Source organism: Colobus angolensis, unplaced genomic scaffold (assembly GCF_000951035.1).
Source record: "Colobus angolensis palliatus isolate OR3802 unplaced genomic scaffold, Cang.pa_1.0 Scaffold212, whole genome shotgun sequence".
NCBI lineage: Eukaryota > Metazoa > Chordata > Mammalia > Primates > Cercopithecidae > Colobus > Colobus angolensis.
Genome location: NW_012115289.1, coordinates 1284759 through 1305981, shown reverse-complemented (window position 1 = coordinate 1305981; position 21223 = coordinate 1284759). Strand labels below are relative to the sequence as shown.

At 36.6% G+C, this 21223-nt stretch overlaps 1 protein-coding gene across 4 annotated transcripts in view; it reads right to left on the bottom strand.

Moving 5' to 3' along the window:
- Positions 1–21223, bottom strand: part of PDE4D (phosphodiesterase 4D, cAMP-specific) — a 1579839-nt gene that overhangs the window by 603394 nt on the left and 955222 nt on the right. The window contains exon 1 of one of the 4 annotated variants that reach the window (XM_011942900.1): positions 19036–19205. The exons of the other annotated variants lie outside the window; for them this stretch is intronic. Within the exon in view, the coding sequence (XP_011798290.1) occupies positions 19036–19082 (47 nt within the window). The 5' untranslated portion in view covers positions 19083–19205. Of the gene's footprint in view, positions 1–19035; positions 19206–21223 lie in introns of those variants that run through there. 4 annotated transcript variants of the gene reach the window in all.

The following is a 21223-nucleotide window of genomic DNA, read 5'->3' as shown; positions in this document are numbered from 1 at the left end:
TCCAATTTTTACATTACATGTTTTCTGCATGAGCTTTCAACCTAATGTAATAATTAAATACAAATTTGAGGTATATTAACTATTTTATGCAACATGTTAAAACTGTTATCCTTAAGACATTCATTGAAAGTTTGGCTCATTACTGAAAATCTATTCTTCAGTGTGTTCCTAGCCATCTAGCCACCTCAAAAAGAGTTGCTTTATTAGCTGAAACCAAATCCCTGCTTTCCTTTGTGATTACAAGGACTCTCTTGGTAAATCAGAGTATGGCCAATGTCCAGTTGCTAAAGGTGGAAACTACAAGTTACTATTCTCCTTAAGCTACCAGCAGGATACAGTAAACATGTAGTTCTGTGGTGTCTATCTAGAAAGTACAGAGATTTATAGGTAAAGAAGTCAATTTTCTTTTCATAAATATAGTTGTCTTATGGAGGGTATGCTGACTAGAAATGATGAAAGCAATAGATAAACTTAAATTGTGGAATTATCTGAGAATTTCTATTATCCATGTCCTAAGTTAACTGCAAACAACATAAAGTTGACTGTATCAATTTTTATGTACAGATAAACATTTGGGATACAAATACATTTTAAAATCCTAAGAGTTTTCAGGTTAAAAACATTTTGGGGGGAAAATAATTTTTCTAAGGCTTTGAGAAAAATTTAGCTTATATTTATGTATTTCAATTTCAGTAAGGATAAATGGAACAGCTCCACTGGAACTGAACAATTAAGTAAGCAAATGGTGGGTGGTAGTTTTTCACTGTTGGAGTGGAAGGTTATAGATAAGCAAGAGGAAGAAGCTAGAATGACCCATGTGGTAGTGAGTTACAGTTGAAAATATCAGTATGAACTAATGTTTATCTATCTATCATCTATCTATTTATGCTTCCTGATTGTCAGATATGTGTACATACACAGGTTAGTATACACAAATATATGTCCTTGCTCTGTCAGCCAAGAAGGCCAAAAGGAAATGACAACCCAAAAGCAATGAACACACCTGTTGCTCAAATCTTGGTTTTTAATACCATTTTCCAATGAAAGGAACCTGTGCTCCTCGGAGAAATGGCTGAATCTATGATGAAGAAGGAGTTATATTGTTGATAAGCCTCAAATATTGTGTAATGCTAGAAAGGATGAAAGTGCATCAAAACAAAACAAACAAAAAACAGAAAACAAAACCACCACAATTGTGGGGATGTGTCAAAGGGACATAAGAAACAGCACCCAGTGGCCAAAGCTGGAACAATTTCACAGCAAAATGAATATAACAGTAGTGGATTTAACTACTATGCATGAGTCCATACTGCTATACATAAATGCTGAATAATTAAATGAGGGAGAATAAGCAAATCTTCTGTGCAGAAGAATTGCAAATATTTTTTGTAGATTCTCTGCCTTCAAGGAGATGGGGTGTAACACCCTCTTAAGTGTGGGTTGTTTATCATGACTTCCTTCCAAAGAGGAAGTATGAAAATAATAAAAATAAGGAAAAATAATACATTTGTAGTGGAAAAACCTGACCAAATCCACCTCAGTCAAGTGATCAAGACTAACATCTTTAGTCATGTTGACAGTGTGATGGAAAATGGCACATTACCCTCTATGGTCTCTCTCTCCAAAACACTAACTGCAGTCTAATCATGAAAAAAAAAAAAAATCAGAAAATTCCAACTGAGAGACATTCTACAAAATACCTAATCAGTACTCCTCAAAACTGCCAAGGTCATCAAAAACAAGGAAAATTTGAGAAAATTCTATAGCAAAGAGAAATGAAACACAAGAACTAAATGCAATGTGGTATCCTGAGTGGGGCCCTGGAATAGAAAAAAAGAGCATTAGGTAAAACTAAGGATATATGAATGAGTAGGGACTTTAAATAATAATAATGTACCAATATTGGTTCATTCATTGTAACAAAAACATCATACTCATATAAGACTTCAATAAAAGGAAGTGGGTGAGGGGTATATGGAAACTCCCTGCACTATCTTTGCCATTTTTCTGCAAATCTAAAACTGTTTTAAAATAAAGTTTATCTACAAAACCCTGAAAGCCTAGAAATTTAAAGTAAACTCGTACAATCAAATAGTAAGGCCTAATCTTACTGATTTAAGCCAATATTTAATTTTCTAACCCAAAATACAAACTATTCTTCATATGTTAACCTCTATGTCCATTTTTCCATGTCTACATTTCTTTAGAAGATCATAAATCACGCTATATATCATTAATTAGAGCCAAGTTACAATGTTAAAATTGCTAAACATATGACTCATTTAAACAAAGGTTTACTAAAAGACAGGAAACAATGTACAGGAGGTGTGCATTCATTTTCTGCATGGTTGCATCTTTCAAGAAGACAAAGAAATGGATTAAGAATACCTGTCTTCTAAGATACAAAAAAGCCACAGGGCAAAAAGTATGACATGTAAAGTTTTACACCAAACAAAAAAGAGAAAACTTTCAGCAAATCAACGTTATCATCTACTTAATGATTTTTTTTATCATTGCAAACAATGCATGTTTATCCATCCTTACTTCCCCACCTGGAGCAATGCAGGCCATGTCACATGAAATGCCTGTTCTGACCATTAGAACATCCAGACTCATTCTAGGGCTTAATCTCTTTTACTGCAGGTGCACCCACTTGTTACATTTCAGATTAGCAGCCTCAAAGAACTAGCCTCTTCCCAGTACCCGTTCTTCAATTACCACATCATTTTCTCTAACAATTGCAGTCTTTCAACCGTTATATATGTGACAAAGCATGAGCTTTCTTCCTCCCTTATCATGCTCCTGAGTCCTCTTCACTTTGTCTGCAGCCCAAAAGGAAGCACAATATTCCAGCTGAGGTCTGAATGATGCAGGGTCAAGTGCACTCATTACCTCTTTATTTTGGGTTATTCTAGTTCTACTAATACAACTCAAGATGCTATGTGAAATTTCCAAATAGGTTCCATATTTTACCTTCAAAATTGTATGGCAGATACAAATACTACATTATCTATGATTACTGTGAATGAGGTTAGCACATTATTACATGGTTGTGAATATCATACTTGGCTTCCTGGAGACGGACTATTCATGTATCAGGGCCCTCCTGTGATGACACACAGTCAGTGGTGCCCTCAGAATGGCATATCTTCTAGCCTTGTCTTATTCTTAAAAACAAAACAAAACAAAACAAAAAACCCACATTCTTTCTTTGTTCTAGCTACACAGCTGTAAAATCAGAACTGAACATAATGGTGGGAAGAGAATACTCTTTAATCTCAGTATTTAATCTCCTGATACTTTCTGGACATCTGAAAGTATTAATACATGCATTCCCATGAGAAATATTACTGCTTATATAATAAATAAGGATGTCATACAAAATTAACAAAGTAATAATTCAAGGACACATTCGGGTGCCAAAGAATATAGTTTTCTAATTTTTACAGGAAAATACGTAAAGTAGTATAAAATTTTCATTTGTAAATTGTGCAAACTGTGTTAGAAAAAAATGACTTAATGTAGATGAGAGATTTCCTTGAAATGCTCTTAAAATCCCGTTATTGATCCATGTAAGTCAACTCTATCAATTTTACTGATGAAGAAATGGGTATTTTAAACACAATGCTTTCAGGAGTATACAATGCTGACATATATGCAAAAAAAGTTACAAAACTCCAAGAAAATCAAGTAATGAGTGCTAGCCAAAGTTTTATCTGTACTAAGCTCACTCAGTGATATTATCATTGTCTTTAATGGAGAAAAATGAATACTGTTAATCTTTAGTGGACTTAGATTAAATAATACAATGAATAGCTATAAAATTTGTGGATCAGAATCTGAGGAGGGGAAAACACATTAATCAAGTAGACATGTGAACAAAATAATGGATTAGTCAGGATTACATTTGAATAAATTAGCAAAGCAAAAGAAATACATCAAAATATCTAATATCTAGTAACTTACAAGAGAAAAAATGCTATATATTTAACATACTAATTCACACACATGCCCAACAAATAACTACCGTTTCTAGTCTGCATGTGCACCATAATATGTGTAATATATGAAACAAAAATTTGCTCCTCCCTGATGTATATTGGTATGAAAATCTTTTAAGGTAACATGAGAATGAAAGAGATTCTTTTTCATGCTAGACATACAGGTTTTTAAACACATCATTTGGTTGATGTAAAGCACATTTGAAATAGGCATTAGGGATCTCAATTTAAGAACAATATATGCAAGGCTGATGTACTGGATACTTCCTAAATACTGTACTCAGTAGTTTTGGAGCACGTAGCAACGATGAATTGGTGTGAAGACTCAGGTACTGAAAGATCGTTTCCCTTTTCTTCTTGTGCCTTTTGCTTGTCTCGATTGACGCTCTGAAGAAGCCAAGGATACAGCAGGAGTGGAGAAAGCACGCAACCCAAATTACCCAAAGGAGCTGCTCATAATAAACCTGAATGAAAACAGATTTTGGGGAGAGGTGGGGGAAAGTGGCCATAATCTTCAATATTCTTTTGATGCGTTACGGCTTTCAAAGTTGTGATTTTTCTCAAGGTAAAGCTGTTTGATGCAGATAGACTCATCTGTCAATCAAACATCTTTTACTCATGGCCAGGTCAAATACTTGACTATTCTAGTAGTGGTATCAAACTCTTAGTGCCAATATAAAACAGCCAACTCACCTAGCCAGGGAAAAGAAATAATAAGAAAATGAAAAAATGCACTGAGTCTTTATATCCTGTATTCAGGACACAGGAAGGGGAACATCACATACCGGGGCCTGTTGTGGGGTAGGGGAACTGGGGAGGGACAGCATTAGGAGATATACCTAAGGTAAATGACAAGTTAACGGGTGCAGCACAGCAACATGACACATGTATACATATGTAACAAACCTGCACATTGTACACATGTACCCTAGAACATAAAGTATAATTAAAAAAAAAAAAGAACTGCATTTCTTTTTTATTTTGTTTTGTCATTGCTGTTTATGTGTTTTTGTTTTCGTTGTTCTGTTTTATTATCAAATAAATTGCTTTAGGTGGATAATATATAATAGCCATGTCACGCATTTCTGAAAGAACAACTTATTTCACCTGGCCCCATAAATGTAAATATTTCATAAATTCCAGAAGCTTTAGCATTCATCTACAACTGCTTTCCAGACTGCTTGCTATTTCATGACCATTTTCATGATTCTCGTTTTCCTTATGGATTGAATTTGTGCTTGAAACATTTCAGGCCTAGGGAACCAACCTTGTGAGCTGACAGATCTTATTGGGAGCAACCTTGCTCAGAATTTTGACTTCCACTTCCACTCTTATACAACAAATATCCATGTATAGATTCAGCATTTGCCTAAAAATTCAAGTCTCCTTAAGAGTCACAAAAGGTTGTATCACCCTTTAAGACTGTTGCTACTACAAATGGCACAGGACACAGGATTCTAAAACCTAGTGCTATATGGGCTGTAAGTCGGGTTAAAGAAGTGAGAATGCTGTGCTTTTAAATTCAAAATTTGGCAAGACATACCATTTTTAAATAAGAAACATGTTTTTTATTTGGATTATCCTTTTCTTATACTATCTATTTTATTATACAATCTTTAATAGTATTTAATCAGATTTTAATGAAATCTGGTACACAGGCTTTCTTTTAATTATAAGCTAACAATAGTATTTACAATTTTCAAAGAACTTTCAAATATACTACAATCTTCACAGAAACCCATGGGGAAAAAACGGGACAGGAGAGGAACTAAAATATATCAAACACACTAAGTTGAGTGGTTACCATGATTTATATATCATTCCTCTTTATGCACAACTTAGGACAAATTTTTTCTGATCTTAATATCATAAGTAGTGTGCTTCCCTGAGCCATCAAGCTGTTTATCTAATGGACACTAGGATTTGTGTTTAAGCTTCCTGATTTACCCTGGATCCTAGGAAGCTTAGTGAGAACTTTACATTCCATCTTGCATACCCTTGGACTTCATGGTCTGCTTAACTCTTGAAAGATGGAAGGCTCTCTGCCTCCCTTGAGATCTAAACAAAATTGATTTGAACTTCCTCACATCATGACCAGTAAGAATCCCAAAACTCACCTCTAAATTTCTGATAATTTCCTAAAGGCTGGGCTCATTGACCTGCTTTGCCAACACAACACAGTTCATTTTGATTCACATGCCACCAACACCATCAAAATCACTTACTCAAGGTACTCCTGAGGCTTGAAGTAAGACATACATATATTAGTGGTCTTCCCACTGCTAGCAACTCCCTGTACCCTCCCCAAAACCTGCCACCCCTTGATCCATGGTCAGTACTGGGGAGGGATCTGTTTATGGAATATACCCACAGCTCTCAGCCTTCCCAGGGCTGCTTTTCCTCATCCTCTCCTCTCTCCTAATTTCTCTGCCTCATCTCCATCATTCTCATTGGCTCTTTAGCACTAAATTTTTCTTCTGTTATGCAGAGAAGTTTTCAACCTCAGAGCACTTGAGCACCTATCTATAGTCAAATCCTCAAGAGACTTTCTTCCTATCCCAAGGACATGTTCAAAATAGCTCTTCTAGACCAGCTGCTGTGGCTGACTCCTGTAATCCCAGCACTTTGGGAGGCTGAGACGGGTGGATCACCTGAGGTCAGGAGTTCGAGACCAGCCAGGCCAACATGGTGAAACCCCATCTTTACTAAAAATACAAAAATTAGCTGGGTATGGCAGCTTGCACCTGTAGTCCCAGCTACTCAGGAGGCTGAGCCAAGAGAATCGCTTGAAACTGGGAGGCAGAGTGAGTCAAGGTCCTGCCACTGCACTCCAGCCTGGACAACAAAGGGAGACTCTGTCTCAAAAAAAAAAAAAAAAAAAAAAAAAAAAAAAATCTTCTAGCAAAGACATTTCTTTTCCTTCCTCAAGAGGATTCTGGTGCCATTTGTAAAGGTAATATAATTTTTTTCATCTATTACATACATATGTGAGTGGCAACATCATACATTATTTCCCTTTGCCCTTTCTCAACATTGTCACTGTAAGTTATGCACATATAACTTTGTTGGTTATCTTAAAAGCTGCCTGGGAAAAGCCGGGGTTTAAAAATGACAAATTAAATAATGTATTATCTCACTGAATCCTTACAATAAATCTAGGTGATTGCAACTATTGTATTTTTCTCTTATAAATGAGTTAAGTGACGCTCATGAAAGGTGATTTGCTCAAAGTTAACCAGTCAGCATCAGAGTTGAATTTGAACTTAGCTCAATACATCTTTAAAGCATGGGGTCTTTCCCTTGCATTGTACTACTGGCTAAGAGAGATAGGTATGAGACCCCTCAAATGCTCTATCAAAATATACATGCCACTTCCTCTTCCTACCCACTCTTCAGCCTCCAGATTTTCTTATTACTGGGTTGAGAGAATGACGGCTGATTTTTTTCCCCCCGCAAACTCTTGCGGTTATTTCTGATAAATGATACAACTGCCTTCCCTAAGGACGTTCTCCAAGCCTCACCATCTCTACCACACTGGGAACTATGGCTTTTTAAAACATTGAAGTTAATTTTTCAGGATGTTCTCTGACCAAAATATATATAATGATACAGTTATTGCTACTCTTTCATAATAAAGCGAGACTAAAACCTCATTCGATACATATATAGTGTGATTGTAGCCACTATGCTAAAGAATTGATATATTTAAAAACTCAAATATAGGATATGTATACTGGGATAATGAGAGAAATTAATTAGTACTGATAATATTAATAAAAATTATCATTTCTACAATAAGACTAGAAAGGAGGAGGCCAGATGAGGCAGAGCTTTATGCTATATTATATATAATACAAAGCTAGTACATTTTCTTGGCAACTGAAGAGATATTAGGGAGATGATTTTTAGAGCTGAGTTTGACAGTAAAAGATGTATAAAAAGAACGAAGAGCCACACGTAGAGGCTGGTCTACGTCTGAAGACCACATCATGTACTGTGATGAAAAGTAATTAAAATGAAACATCAATGTTATAGATGCAGAAAGGGGCATAATCAAGCATCAGAGCCAGCTGTGGAGATAATTTACAGACTTTTGTCTTACCAGCAAGATAAAACATACACATCTTCAAGGAAAGAAAGATTCCTATATGAAAGTGAATGAGCTAGTTACTAGTTTTGAAGAAATAGTGTCTTAGATAAGGTGATTTATAGCAATAGCATTTAGATTTTGCAGATACCCACAATTCGGCAGGATGACTGCTTCCGCAAATCCAGTTCAACTCTCCCAAGTGCCAGAAATCAAGACATGTGTGAATTATTTATGCTCAAGATGACAATTTTTATAGAAATCTTATCTATCCCCCCCAAAACATGGACTATCACCTAAAAACCTGAAATTAATATTAAAAGCCGTAAATTCTCAGGACACAATTCTGGAGAAGTAATGTTTACGCTAAAATATTTTATTGAGCACCTACTATGTGTCAGGCACTGTGCTAAGAACTGAGAATCTAACGAAGCAGGGCCTGAGTAAGACAGTCATAAAGAGAAAATCCATCCCGTATAAGGTAGGCACTGACTCAACATGGGAGGGCACATCAGGCGATTCTTGCTGAAGCCTGAGAGATGCAGAGGAATAAACTATCCCTCATAATTCAAACTTAACCCAAGGTATTGTCCCTGTATTTACTGAACAAGAATGTGATATAGAAGTGGCAGTTTAGACCTCCAAGCAACCTATAGTTAATGGGTAAGACCCAGGTTGGAACTGGCCTGCCACTGATTACCCTAGGCAACCTGGTTAACCATTCACAGCTAGTTGCCTAATCTGTACTATAACAATATTTATTGGATACTTACTGAGTGACAGGTGTTCTAAGCACTAGACTGGTTTTCTCATTTAATCTTCACAGCAACCCTATGAAATGAGAACTATTTATTGTCCCTACGTTACAGATCATGGAGAGGTTAGATAAGTGACCCAAGGTTGCACCCTTAGTAAGTAGATAACAAGCCCTTGCCGCAGACTTGGGGGATGATTAAGTAAAATAATGTCTATGGAAAAATTATTCTACACCTGGAATGGATAACCTTTTAAATGTGATAGTTATTATCTTTATTATTTTTTATAGCACAAGCCCCCTACCTTATCTCAAAACATAGCACAATAACATTATTTGAAAAATATAAAAGCTTATTTAATTAAAATTTCCCCTGACAATTTAATTTGTATTTATCATTCTTTTCTGTACACACAATTATTTATTAAGAAAAAATTTAAAAAGTACCTATTAAGTGCAACACTACGCTGGGTATTGTGGTATAAAGTAGAAGAAAGTAGTCAAGGTGGCTACTGCAATGAATAGAACAGATTATAATGTTAGTACCTGGTCTCAGAGGCTAGCTTGGTCTCAAAAAGTTCTTCCAAGCAAAAGGCTATGTGCAGTGAAGACCTCACAGAATGTGGCCACCCTTTCAAATGATGACATCCTGAGGCAACTTAGCATTTACCCACTCTCAAAAATCAAATCTGGCATGGATTATTTTCTAAAAAATAGGAGTCTTCCCACAAATATTTTCTTCTTTTAAAATTTACACACCCAAAGGTTTAAGACTCCAATGCTTTACTTTAGGACTTGTAAGAGGTCTCTTTCACTGATCTCAATACCACCGTGGTTTTCCCAGTTTGCCCACTGTCAGCTTGCTAGCTTTCCTTTCTTCTCCAGAACGTCAAGGGACTCTCCATCATTATGCCAATTATTTGTTTTAAACTTACTGAGTAACCCAATGACAGGGTTCTTAAGACTAAGAACTTCATACCATGTTATTTCCTTAAATTACATGGAGAATATATGAAAAAGGAAGGGCCTGAGACTTTTATCAAGAGAAGAGTTGGGAAGATATGAGAAATGTACAGACGGTATATGGAATATGTTTTCTTAAATACTGTGGATATCAGCATTAATGGGCATAAAGTTGCTGTCTTCCCCATGAAAAAGGCTGCCATTTAAAGTTAGGTTTTGTGGAGAAGGCATTAAGCAAAATACCCAAGGTAGACAGGCTAAGGATTTTCTACAGGAGAGGCCAAATACTTGAGAAACGCATCAGAGCTCAGGCCTGAAGTCATTTGTTGATTTATGTGTGATTTCTCTGCATTACCTTTAATGGAAGAACAATTATGCCTGAAGAAGACAAAAATGAGTAAATTAGATAAGATATAAGATCATAGATTTTTATAGCACCTTAGTGATCAGTTAAGTCAACCATCTCATTTTCATATTTAGAAAAGAAAAATATGGAAACTCAAGGGAGAGGAAGGATGGAGTTCCCTGACAAGTGACTAAGAGTTCTTAGAATCTTATTTAGAGTTTTAGAGCCACAGCAAAAATTTCACAAAGAAAGCTCTTTATAAAGTGATGAGCACTGAATGCTGACAGTAATAGCGGAAGCTCTGCTGAGATGATTAGAAGAGATGAAAGGAATTCATAATATTGGCTAAAGTCACAGTATCCTCCAGGGTTTATTCTCATGACCTAGAAAATTATAAGGCTATTTAATAATATCCCTTAACTTACATACTTTATTTGTCATTTTCTCCTATTTATCTTGGAGACATAAAAGAGAATTTAAATGTATAAATATTTAAACTGGGTTATATCAGTTCTGGTTAAAGTCATATTATATTCCCTTATTTCCAGTACATTTCTCAGAGACTGGTGACACTTTCAAGTAAGCTTCATAGCGGTTTTGAAGAAACTTTTGTAAAAGGAGGTTACATATATATGGATTTGTGACATTCTAACATAAACCACAGAAAGGTTCCTATTAAAAAGGGAGCAAAGCTGAATCATTTTGCCTTTTCTTCCCACTGTGATTTTTATTCATTTGAAGACAAAATTCAAAGCAAACATCTTAAAGCTTCTGTTTGTCACCCAAGAGTTATTTCAAGACAGCATAGGAAATCTCACATTTTCAAAATCAGGTCATGAAAATGGAACTGCAGTCTAATTAATATGTTCATAAAACAGTTTCCACCACTACCAAATAAAACAACAACAATTAAGATCAACTCTGCATTCTTTGGGATCCCAAGAAACGCAATCCACAGGAGAAATTCTCATCACAAAACAGTTTCAAATTTAATAATTGAAAATTGTAACATTTCTGTCACATCTCTACTCATTTCCCCCGACATAATACTTTGTGTATATAATTTCTGAAGGAGAGTAAAACGTCCTTTATTGACTGGATACATTCATTCAACATCACTGACCTTTTTCCAACTTGTTTGACTCTCTTGTACTCTCTCTTCAATAACCTTTCCAATTCCTCCTAGTAGCTGTTCCATCATCTTACTAAGCTCCTTCACCTGCTTCTCCTTTGTCCCCTTTCTGAGCTGTGCTCTTGAATTCCATTTAACACTTCTCAGAGAAAACACAGGGCATAAAACAAAAACTCCCTCAGGCGCTCCTTCCACCTACCTAATCTCCACATGATCTGCATTCTCCCGCCTTTCCTCCGTCCTATCTCAGAGGGTGTCATGTCCACACGTTTCCCAGCTCTATACCAGAATAATTCCTTAGGGAGGTGCTTCCTACTCTTAAAAGTACTTGGCGTTCTTTACTAGCTACTGTGTTTTTCTCCTCTCCTTCTCCTCTGTCCTCCTCTTCTTCTCCTCCTCCTTCGTTCTTACGCAAAATTTTGATAGAAGTAGTTTGCACAACTTTTCTCTGCTTGTATTACTCCTGAAATATAACTTACCCCCAGACACTCCCTTAAACCACTCTCTGATGTATTGGCAGTAACTACTAATTCCCAAATCCATCAAATATCTTTTCACTTTGAAACTTAAGGTATTTGGATCAAGTCAGTTAAGTCGTTTCTCCTTCTGACTCCTGTAACACCTTGTATATATCTATCTTAATATGCTCCATACTATACTGTAATTATTTGTTTCTGTGGCTGTTCTCCTTACTAGTTTGAGTATCTCCAAGGCAGGACTCTTATCACATTCATCTGGGCATCCCCTATGAATAAATAAATAAGTGTCTTCCACCTGTTCCATTATAATTCACTAACCATGACATTTTTCAGCAACTCAGATATTGGGCTATATTATGACTAAAATGCTTCTTTGACTGGCAAGTAGATCTGATTTCAGATAATACTAATATTCTTTACTTGCACACAAAATAAAGTTTAAAGACATACAATTAGTTGAATATTTTGAAGAAAGTAATAATCGTGGCAGCAAAACCTAAAATGTGGATGATCTTTTGCTGTTGGCAAACCATTCTCAAAACCATTTCATCTGTCACAAAGTAAAGCTGGAGCCCTTATCAAAGCAGGACCAGAGATAGACAGTTTGAACAGGGCTCAACAATGCCCCACAGAGATGGTGAATAGAGTTGAATTCATCTACACTCCACACACCAAGTGTGTACCCAGAGGAAAGGGTGATTTTTGCTTTGGACATAGGCTCTGTCCATTCACCAAGTACTGTAGTTTGCATTTCTACTTCATCTGTTCAAAGTGTGGCACCTTTCCTAACACATTGTCCAAAGAGGCACTTTTTACTGAAAGGATCCTATAGGCCACAGTGAACTTGGAAACATAGAGTTCACCACAAATTCCTTTTAAATTTCTCATTCTGAGAAAACAGAGAAAGAGCTGCTGATACAGTCTAAGTATAGGTCATTGTTCTGATACTAAAGGGAAGAGTTTCTCAAGGAAAGGCTATTCACATTCAGTAGGCATCCTACATACTTAGCCAGGTTGCTAAATAACAGGGTAAATCTGCTTATTTTCTCTGGTCTACTGCTAATCTAATTTTCAAAAAGATCCATAAACAAGAGTGCTATGTCATCTGCCACAAGAACAATATGGTGAATTTAAAAGATATGGGGCTCTAAAATCAGGCCAGACCTGGTTTTGAGCTTCCCTAGCAATAGATACGTGAACTTCAGCAAGCTATCTAATCTCTGTGAGCATTACCTTCCTCATCCGCAAACAGAGATTGGATGAGAAATTCTCAGAAAGTTATATTGCCATTCAAGGATGTAACTTATGTGAAAACATATGGCACGCAGAGGAGTGTTCAACAGTGTTGATCTCTTCCATGAAGAATACGATAGTTATACAAGAGATTGTGGCATATCATTGTCAACATTCTAATACATTTTTCTTCTTTTATTGTTTCGAGACAGAGTCTTGCTCTGTTGTCCAGGCTGGAGTGCAGTGGCATAATCATGGCTCATTGTAGCCTCAACCTTCTGAATTCAAGAGATACTCCCACCTTAGCCTCCCTGAGTAGCTGGGACCACAGGCATGAACCACCATGCCTGGCTACCTTTAAAAAAATACACAGAGAGACAGGGTCTCACTACTTTGTTCAGGCTGGTCTCTAATAAATTGTTACTACCAATGTGCCGTGAGATTTTCTTTAATAGCCTACTTCTTAACATGAAGTGGGTAAATACCTTCTGTGATAGTTTTCAAAAGTGGTAAAAACTCAAACAGCTTTCACAAGGTCACACAAAACATTAACATTCCAGAAGTTGAATTAGAAACCTGGAGTGCTTTTTTTAATTTTTTTTTTTTTTTTTTTTTTAGTTTATTTATGTTTCCAGCCAACAGCCTGATTATGTAGACTCTAGATTATCTATCTTTGAAATCATATATAGAGAGACATATATGTATAAATTTTACACAACATAATCCCTAGTTGCAATATAATGTCTTGGTTATGTTTATAGGCTGGTACTTCTCAAACAACACGAAATGTCATCTAATAGTCCATCAAGTTATGAGCAGTTGCAGCAGTTATGGCTTGGAGACATTATTGAGCTACTGCAAAAATGTGGATAATGCTATAGCTAGACAGAGTATTAATGAGCATTAACGTTTGTCGGATATGATTGAAAGAGGAGAGAAAAGGATGATGGATTTTTTAAAAAAGGAACATTCGACCTATGGCAAGTAAAAAACTGGTTGTTTAGTTTTTTTGGGTTCTTCTTTGCATCTCAGAATTTCAGACTATTTTCCATTTTCCTTTACTTGCCTATTTTTCTCTGAACCCAAATACATCAACATTAGTATAAGTAACTCAATAATAGTCAACTAAAAGGAAGAAGCAAAAGGAGTGGAAAGTGAAGAACTTAAAAGAAGCCAAAACATCATACATTCTTAGTAAATAATTTTCATATGATGAGGAATAATTTCTTAATTTTTTCCTTTTGTAAGATTTCTAAGACCTCCCTGGCTTATGTCACTCAGTCCTCTGAAGATGTAACCTCACAGCGATTTAAAGTGCACAAACTATTTTACTGTAACAGAAAGGCTGCTAGAACTAAAGACTACTTTTCATTTCCATAAGTTGTAAGCACATTGATATTACTAATAACAACTTTGCTCCTCTATCATAGCATTCTTAATCAAATTATTTTTAAAAACACTAAAACATAAAAATAAACATTTGTATTTTCATTTTTAAATTCAAAGGTATTACTAGAAAAAATTAAGGGGCATACAGCTGAAGACAGTAAAACAGAAAGCCAAGAGAAAAGTTTTATGTTTAATAGGATCGACATCTCCTATAATGGAAAATCTTTGCTACATTATATCTAAGCCTGAATTTCTGCCTTAAACAATGGCTGACTTTATTATTGAGCCCTAGGGATTTGTGAATGAGATGAGTTTGTATAATTATGAGCTCCATCTAAACTTTATTGGTCCTAAGTGTTTACAAGTAAATTGTATGTGGCCCTAACAGGAATTCAGAGTTAAGCTAGGAGTCTGGTATTTACATTTTAGAATTTCTGGATAGTTCTGTAACCCAGAGGAAGAGATGTTAAAGAAGCAAGGTCAGCTATTACCTGCAATTTCACTGGAAAACCAGCAGACACTGCAATAATTTTAAGTTGACTAAAGTGAGCAAAGCTCCATTACCTTAAATGAGACTTGATACGTCATTTCCTTCAATATATACATAGTCATCAAACTCAATATTGCTCCCACCCACTAAAATTCTAATAAAATAAAATGTATTGGTCAAAACACAAACTCTGGAAAATGCACTTCTGGACTGAGTTTCTGTAGTTTCAATGTATGAAGAGAAGAAAACCTTAAAAGATGAAACTCTATGAGGCTAGATAGGAAGGATTATCTTTTCATTAGAAGGCAGGCCATCTTGCCTTTCTCTGAATATATATTCATTATATTCGTAGACTTAAACATATATACATGCAAATTATGAACATATATATGAACATATTATCAATATACTGATTTATATCTTGCTTCATTCCATAAAGGATTTAGATCAAAACAGAATAAAATAATATGAGTTAGTTTATGAATTGAATGCTTGGTCTATAGGGGAACAATCAATTAACTTTCTAGACTAAACCTTACAGAAACTGATACCTGGAAAAGGACAGTCTAACAAAAGAATTCAGGGTCCTAGAAGAAGGAAAAAAGATGCCTCCATGTTGACTGAAAGTGCTACAGTCATCTCATTTTGTCTCTTCACTGGAGTTACCTCTCAGTATCACAAAGACAGTTTAAAACATTTAGATGTCCTACCTTTAAAAATTAAACCCTAAGCACCAAATAAGCAAATCATTAATCACCTTCCACAATCACTAATCCAAATTCTTCCTCTGGTGTCGTCAGAGGGGCCCTCAATGGCAGCATTCCACAGCCTTTCCTAGCCAGGGCCTTCAGTTTCCATCTTCCACTGTCCTTTTAGCCATTTGAATCCATCATTAAAAGGATGCAAAGGTATTTAAATAAAATGCCCTCCTAAATTGTTTAACTGTGAAATTCAATTGCATTCAATATAGCCTTAATGTTTCTGGCATGAAATTATAGTATTTTTACAAATAAGATTATAAAAACTTACTATATATATTTTAAGTAAGACAAAAAGCTGAACATGTTAGTCACACTGTGTTATGTCATGTTAGACCCTGGCATGTGATTCCAGGTCATAATGCTTCTAAAGAATCCTCTTAATTGCTGCTAGATGAAATTTGAATTCCTAGAAAGCTGACTTGCATTTCCCTTCTTTCAACCATGCCATACTTGTTCCTGAATGCCAGGCTCTCCATTCTCACAACTAGCCAGAAGAAAAAATAAGAAGAGCTATATAGTACTTATCTATCCAGTGAGGCAAACCTTTATCTTTGTTTGGCTTGGCAGTAAAAAGGCTGAAAAGTGTAATGGAAAGAAGCCTTCGCAATAAAATCCACCAGCAAATATTTCTAATGTAGCTTCAAAGAAGAAAGACACATTCTTCATACCACTCTTTTAGCACTGAAGGGGTAGTGTTCTATTAAGCCAAGTAATAGGACCACTTATTAACTTTAACTCATAACTGATAAACGGTGAATTTGTAATACTATTGCTCAATAATCAACACACCAGCCCTAAGGCAAGAGGATGAGAGTCCAAGTAGGGACTGTGTGCATAGGCTTCTATTTCAATCACTACTTCTGGTAAACTTTTGAAGACTACACTAGACCTCCTGTGTCTCAGCTCTTTCTCATTCTTGCTTTCCTCAAAAAGCAGGATAGAAAAAGGACCAGCACATGCCAAGTTCTGCCTCTCCAAAGGGTATAGAGCCTTTCTAGACATAAGCTAGGGCTCGTGAAACCAAAGCACGTGTCTCTTTTACAATGTTTATTATTCCTTAGCATTGGTCTGTTGCCAACTTCTGATCTGCCCCTTCATGAAGAAAAGGACCTAAATGTGAGAATGAGGATAGGGGGAGTCTTTGGAGATGAAAAGAGCAATTTGGCAAGCCCTTTATTCTAAGCACAATAATTCATGAGCCTGAAATCTCACCCTACACGGGATCTTACAGTAGGACAAAGGGAAAGAAGGTTTTCTGTCAACAAACCCCTAGAATCTCTTACTGCAGTACTGGAAGGGGAGGCTATAAATAAGAGGAAAACAACAACAATTGGGAAAGTCAAGAATCAAGCACAAAATTAATTAGGTCACCTGGAAAAAAATCACCACCTCCTTCCTTTGAGTCCAACATCATATTAATGAATCCTTTTAAGAGGCCCGGGAAGAGTAGTTATACAGAGCATTAACATTCTACATTGGTTCAGTTTGGTCACAACAACAACAACAGATTGGTACGGCATGTAGTGAAACAGATGAAGGGTTACCTAGTTCCAGGCACAAAAGAAAACCACCAGGACTCTCAACTTCTCCATTCAGCTTTCAAACATATGTGTTACAGATCTAGAGGAGCATGAATAAGCAAATTTGCATTCTTTCCAAAACTACAGAGTTGAATAGCTTATTTCTTTCTAGTCGAAAGTATAGGTGAGGCTAATGCAACAAAAAGTGGTTATAATGGCAGACATTCAAAGAATACATGGATCCTATGTATTACAACACAAACAAATGGACTCAAACAACAGAACTTAGGTAGAACAAAAACTGTTGCTTTGTAGCAAGGTACACTTGATAGAAAGAAGACTGGTAATTTCCCCTCCCAAGCAAATCTTAAGAGGTATAAAATGAACTTTGAAGAAAAGCATAAGGCATAGAAGAAAAAATACTGACAAATGCCTACTATGTGCCAGGAACTGTTTCCAGGATCTTGTAATCTCAAGATTAAAGACTATCGATGTGAATTTGTCTGTAAGAGTAACGAGGACCTCACTGCTGATGCCTGACCCTGGCCAACAGAACAAGCAAGGCAATGGCACCAAGGCTCCCCCTGACTAGGAAACTCTGGTGATGCAGTTGGAAGTGGGCCACCGAGGTTTGCAGGCATGTCACCCAAGCATTCTAGAGACTGGGGATAGTAGCTCTGGTCAGCCAAAAAGGTAGATACGCCACAGCATCGACTCTGGATAGATCTGGTGATGTTAGAAAATAAGCACCTGCATAGAGTGGGAGAGGATGTCTCCCATCCTTCTCTGCAATGGATTTTTTAGCTGAAAGCCGAAAACTCTGTAACAAACCAGCAGGTGATTTTGGTGGTACCTTAAGCTCTCAGGGAGCTTTCATTTGAGATACTGTCATAAAAGCAGTTGGAAAACCTTCAGAAACCTATATTTAGATATCTATTATTCATCCAGAGTCCAGCCAGAACATTTACCTGAAAGATATACTTTCAAAATCAGACGCACTGCATATCCAAAATAACCCATGTTAGCAGATACAAAGCCTTAACATGTGCCTTTATTATGCATTGACAAAGTTTCTATGAAAGTCGGAATCCAGCTGACCCAAAAGGTACGGCAAAAACAACCAATTTTAAAGTAATGACCTTTTGCTCTTATAAATACCCTCAGCAATGAGTTCCTATATACATTTAGTCATAAACTCCAGCAAGAAATGGCACATGATATCACATGTCCAGGGACCTTAATGTATTGCATTGAACCTTAATAGATGACCAAATATCAAGGCACTAAGCAAGTTCTATGAGACCCTGAGCACTTCCTGATTCATATGTTAGAGTTCTACTAGAATTCTACTGGTTCATTGTGGTAGAAATATTTCTTGAATAGATAAAATATTCTTAACTGTGAGGCACCAACACATTTTCATATTATTTTAAAATTGAGTCAACATTCTGTTTCCCTTAACCTTCTTTTGGAAATTCAGACAAATTGATATGAGATATCAGAAATTCATGTGTGCCCTTCCCCAGGGAATTTTCAAATAAAAATAGCAAAACAACAACAAAAAAAACCCTAAGCCCCACCTTTTAAAAAATGTATTAAATTGTTGCCATTCTCAAAGTTTTTTTCTTCCTCCATGAAATAATAGCAATTTAAATGTTCTCAAGTCCTCACGCTTGACTTATCTGGGGATGCTTCATATTAACAAAGTAATTTTTATTGCATAACCATTACTTTCTCAGACAATATTCGGTTTTGCACAGTTTACTTTTCATTCTCACTTGATACCAATACTCTAGTTCAAGACAAATCCTCATCTAGTACCTGTCATGGAATTGTATAATTATGAGTTTTACAAACTGAAGGGAATATTGATTACTCACCATATCCAGGAATGCCTTCTAAAGGGAAAATTATTCACGTGCATCATGTTCGCAGATCTTCTGTCATTAATATTTTTCTTGTCTCCTATGTCACATGTAGTGATTTTTACAGATGAATTCCAACTCTCTTGTTTAAGCAGCTATCGTGGGCAATTATTGCAACAAGTATTGAATTCCAAAAGAAAACACAAAATTTCCCCCCACCAATAAAAAGAGATTCCAGTTACAAAAGGCCTTCCAGGATTTGAAAAAAGAAACATCACAGAGCATTGCAGGTAGGGGTCCATCCATTTAGGTTCCACTAGTTAGTCCACACACTAAAATAACCAGTTCAACTACTAATCCTAAATGGTGGCAAATATTGTCCTGGTAAAATCTAACCGCCTTGAGTGTAAATTAATGCATCCTTAAGGAAGGACTCTGGAATGTGGGAAGAAAGGCGTCAAAAGACAGTTTCTTGATATCCTTGTTAAAGAAGTGTTAGAAGGAAAATGGAAAACTTCAGGTTGCTTTGCCATGCTGTCCTTTAGAAATGAATATTGCTTTTTCTTCTTTCTTAGGCACATATTCATGTGTGGTCACTTTAACGCAGTGCTACCTTCTGAGACGTGCGGGACAAAGGCCTGGGCAGAGGGGCTACAAACCATGTATCACCAAAGCCAACTTCTTCCCCAGATTTCAGAATTGCTGGTTCAACTGCAAAAGTAGGAAGGCAATGAGTAATTTCTGCTTTGCAGGACAAGATTACCATTAACTACCATCATGACTTCAGAAGGTGCTGTCACGATGAAATTCCTTTCTGCTGCCTAACCCCATAATAAGGCTGCTTGTTCTCTTTAAGTAAAATGACTAAGCTATTAATCTTTTCACTGCAGAATCCCCTTTAATTTGTTATTATCAAAACCATGTGGGAGCGTTTCATATTTTGCCTTGGAAAGAAAATGAATTTCACAGCTGCAAGTCAGACGTTGTCTAAGAATTTCTTCCCCCGATGTCTTTCTCTTTTTTTCCCTCTCTCTCTCTCAATCTCTTTTTTCACCCCAAATTCAGTTTTCCAATAGGTATCATTTATTCTGATGCTCTGACATCCTCTGAAAGATTCTCATGCCCAAGCTATACAGACCTTGCATGCTTTTAAAACACAATGGCAACAGGCTCCTGCTGGAGTCCCCCAGCGCCGAATTTCTAGCAGAACCTTTGGAATCCTCGCAGCCGCCTTGTCTGCCCTGGGCTGTGCCGCCCCAGCTCTGATCAGCTCAGGACACTTGCAGGCTCCGTGGTACTGTACATTAACTCTGCAGCAGCCTGACTCGGCTGCAGAGACTGCTGTCTGACAGGGGATGTGCTGGCGTCAAGGGGGCCCTCTAGGTGGGTTCCCAGACATTGCAGGGCCGCACACTCCTTGCTAGCCTCCAAGGAAGAGCAAGCAAAAGGGGTTAAAGAAATAGCTCGCTCTGGAAGAGCAGATTTCTTTCAGTAAGTAATTACCAGGCAAGAAAAGCTAAACAAGGAGAAGCCTGTAAAACACCTCGCAGGGAAATTACGCCCTGAACAAATACGGAGGAAGGATTTTTTGTTTGCTTGTTTTCCTTTTTACCCAATGAAAAAAAAGGGGATAAAATTAAGTCCAGAGATAATTTGCAAATGATAGAGTTTGGTGGATTTGACTCTTTAAAAAAGAATACTGGGGTGGGGAAGCCTTGCTTACTTGATGATTTGTAACCATTTAGCTGCAGATGACCACATGGTGATTTTTGGACAGGAAATCCTATGGAAGCCAGTTCTGCAGAAGTCAGTTATACTTCAATTGCAATTGCGCATGCCATAAAACTGCTCGTTTGATTAGGGGGTGTGTAGACATGAGGAATGCTGAGATAAAACGTTGCAATCCCTATCATTGATGTTTTGCATTTCCTCGTGCTTGCTCCTTTGTTGCAAAAATTCTGTTCAATAATCCCCCAAAAGCACCCCATCACTGTTGATGCCATTTTGGAGCAAGAATAAAATAGTAAACTCTTGTAATAGTAGGTTGGCACTTAAATGGTATTTGTTTGAAATCAGTGGGAGAGAATGGACTTTGCAGTAGAAGTATACTCAACATTAATGTACCACTTTTAACTTAGGTATTTAAAAAGCCTGTTATGCAATTGCTTAATATTAAATGGAATACTGGCAACACTTAATATAA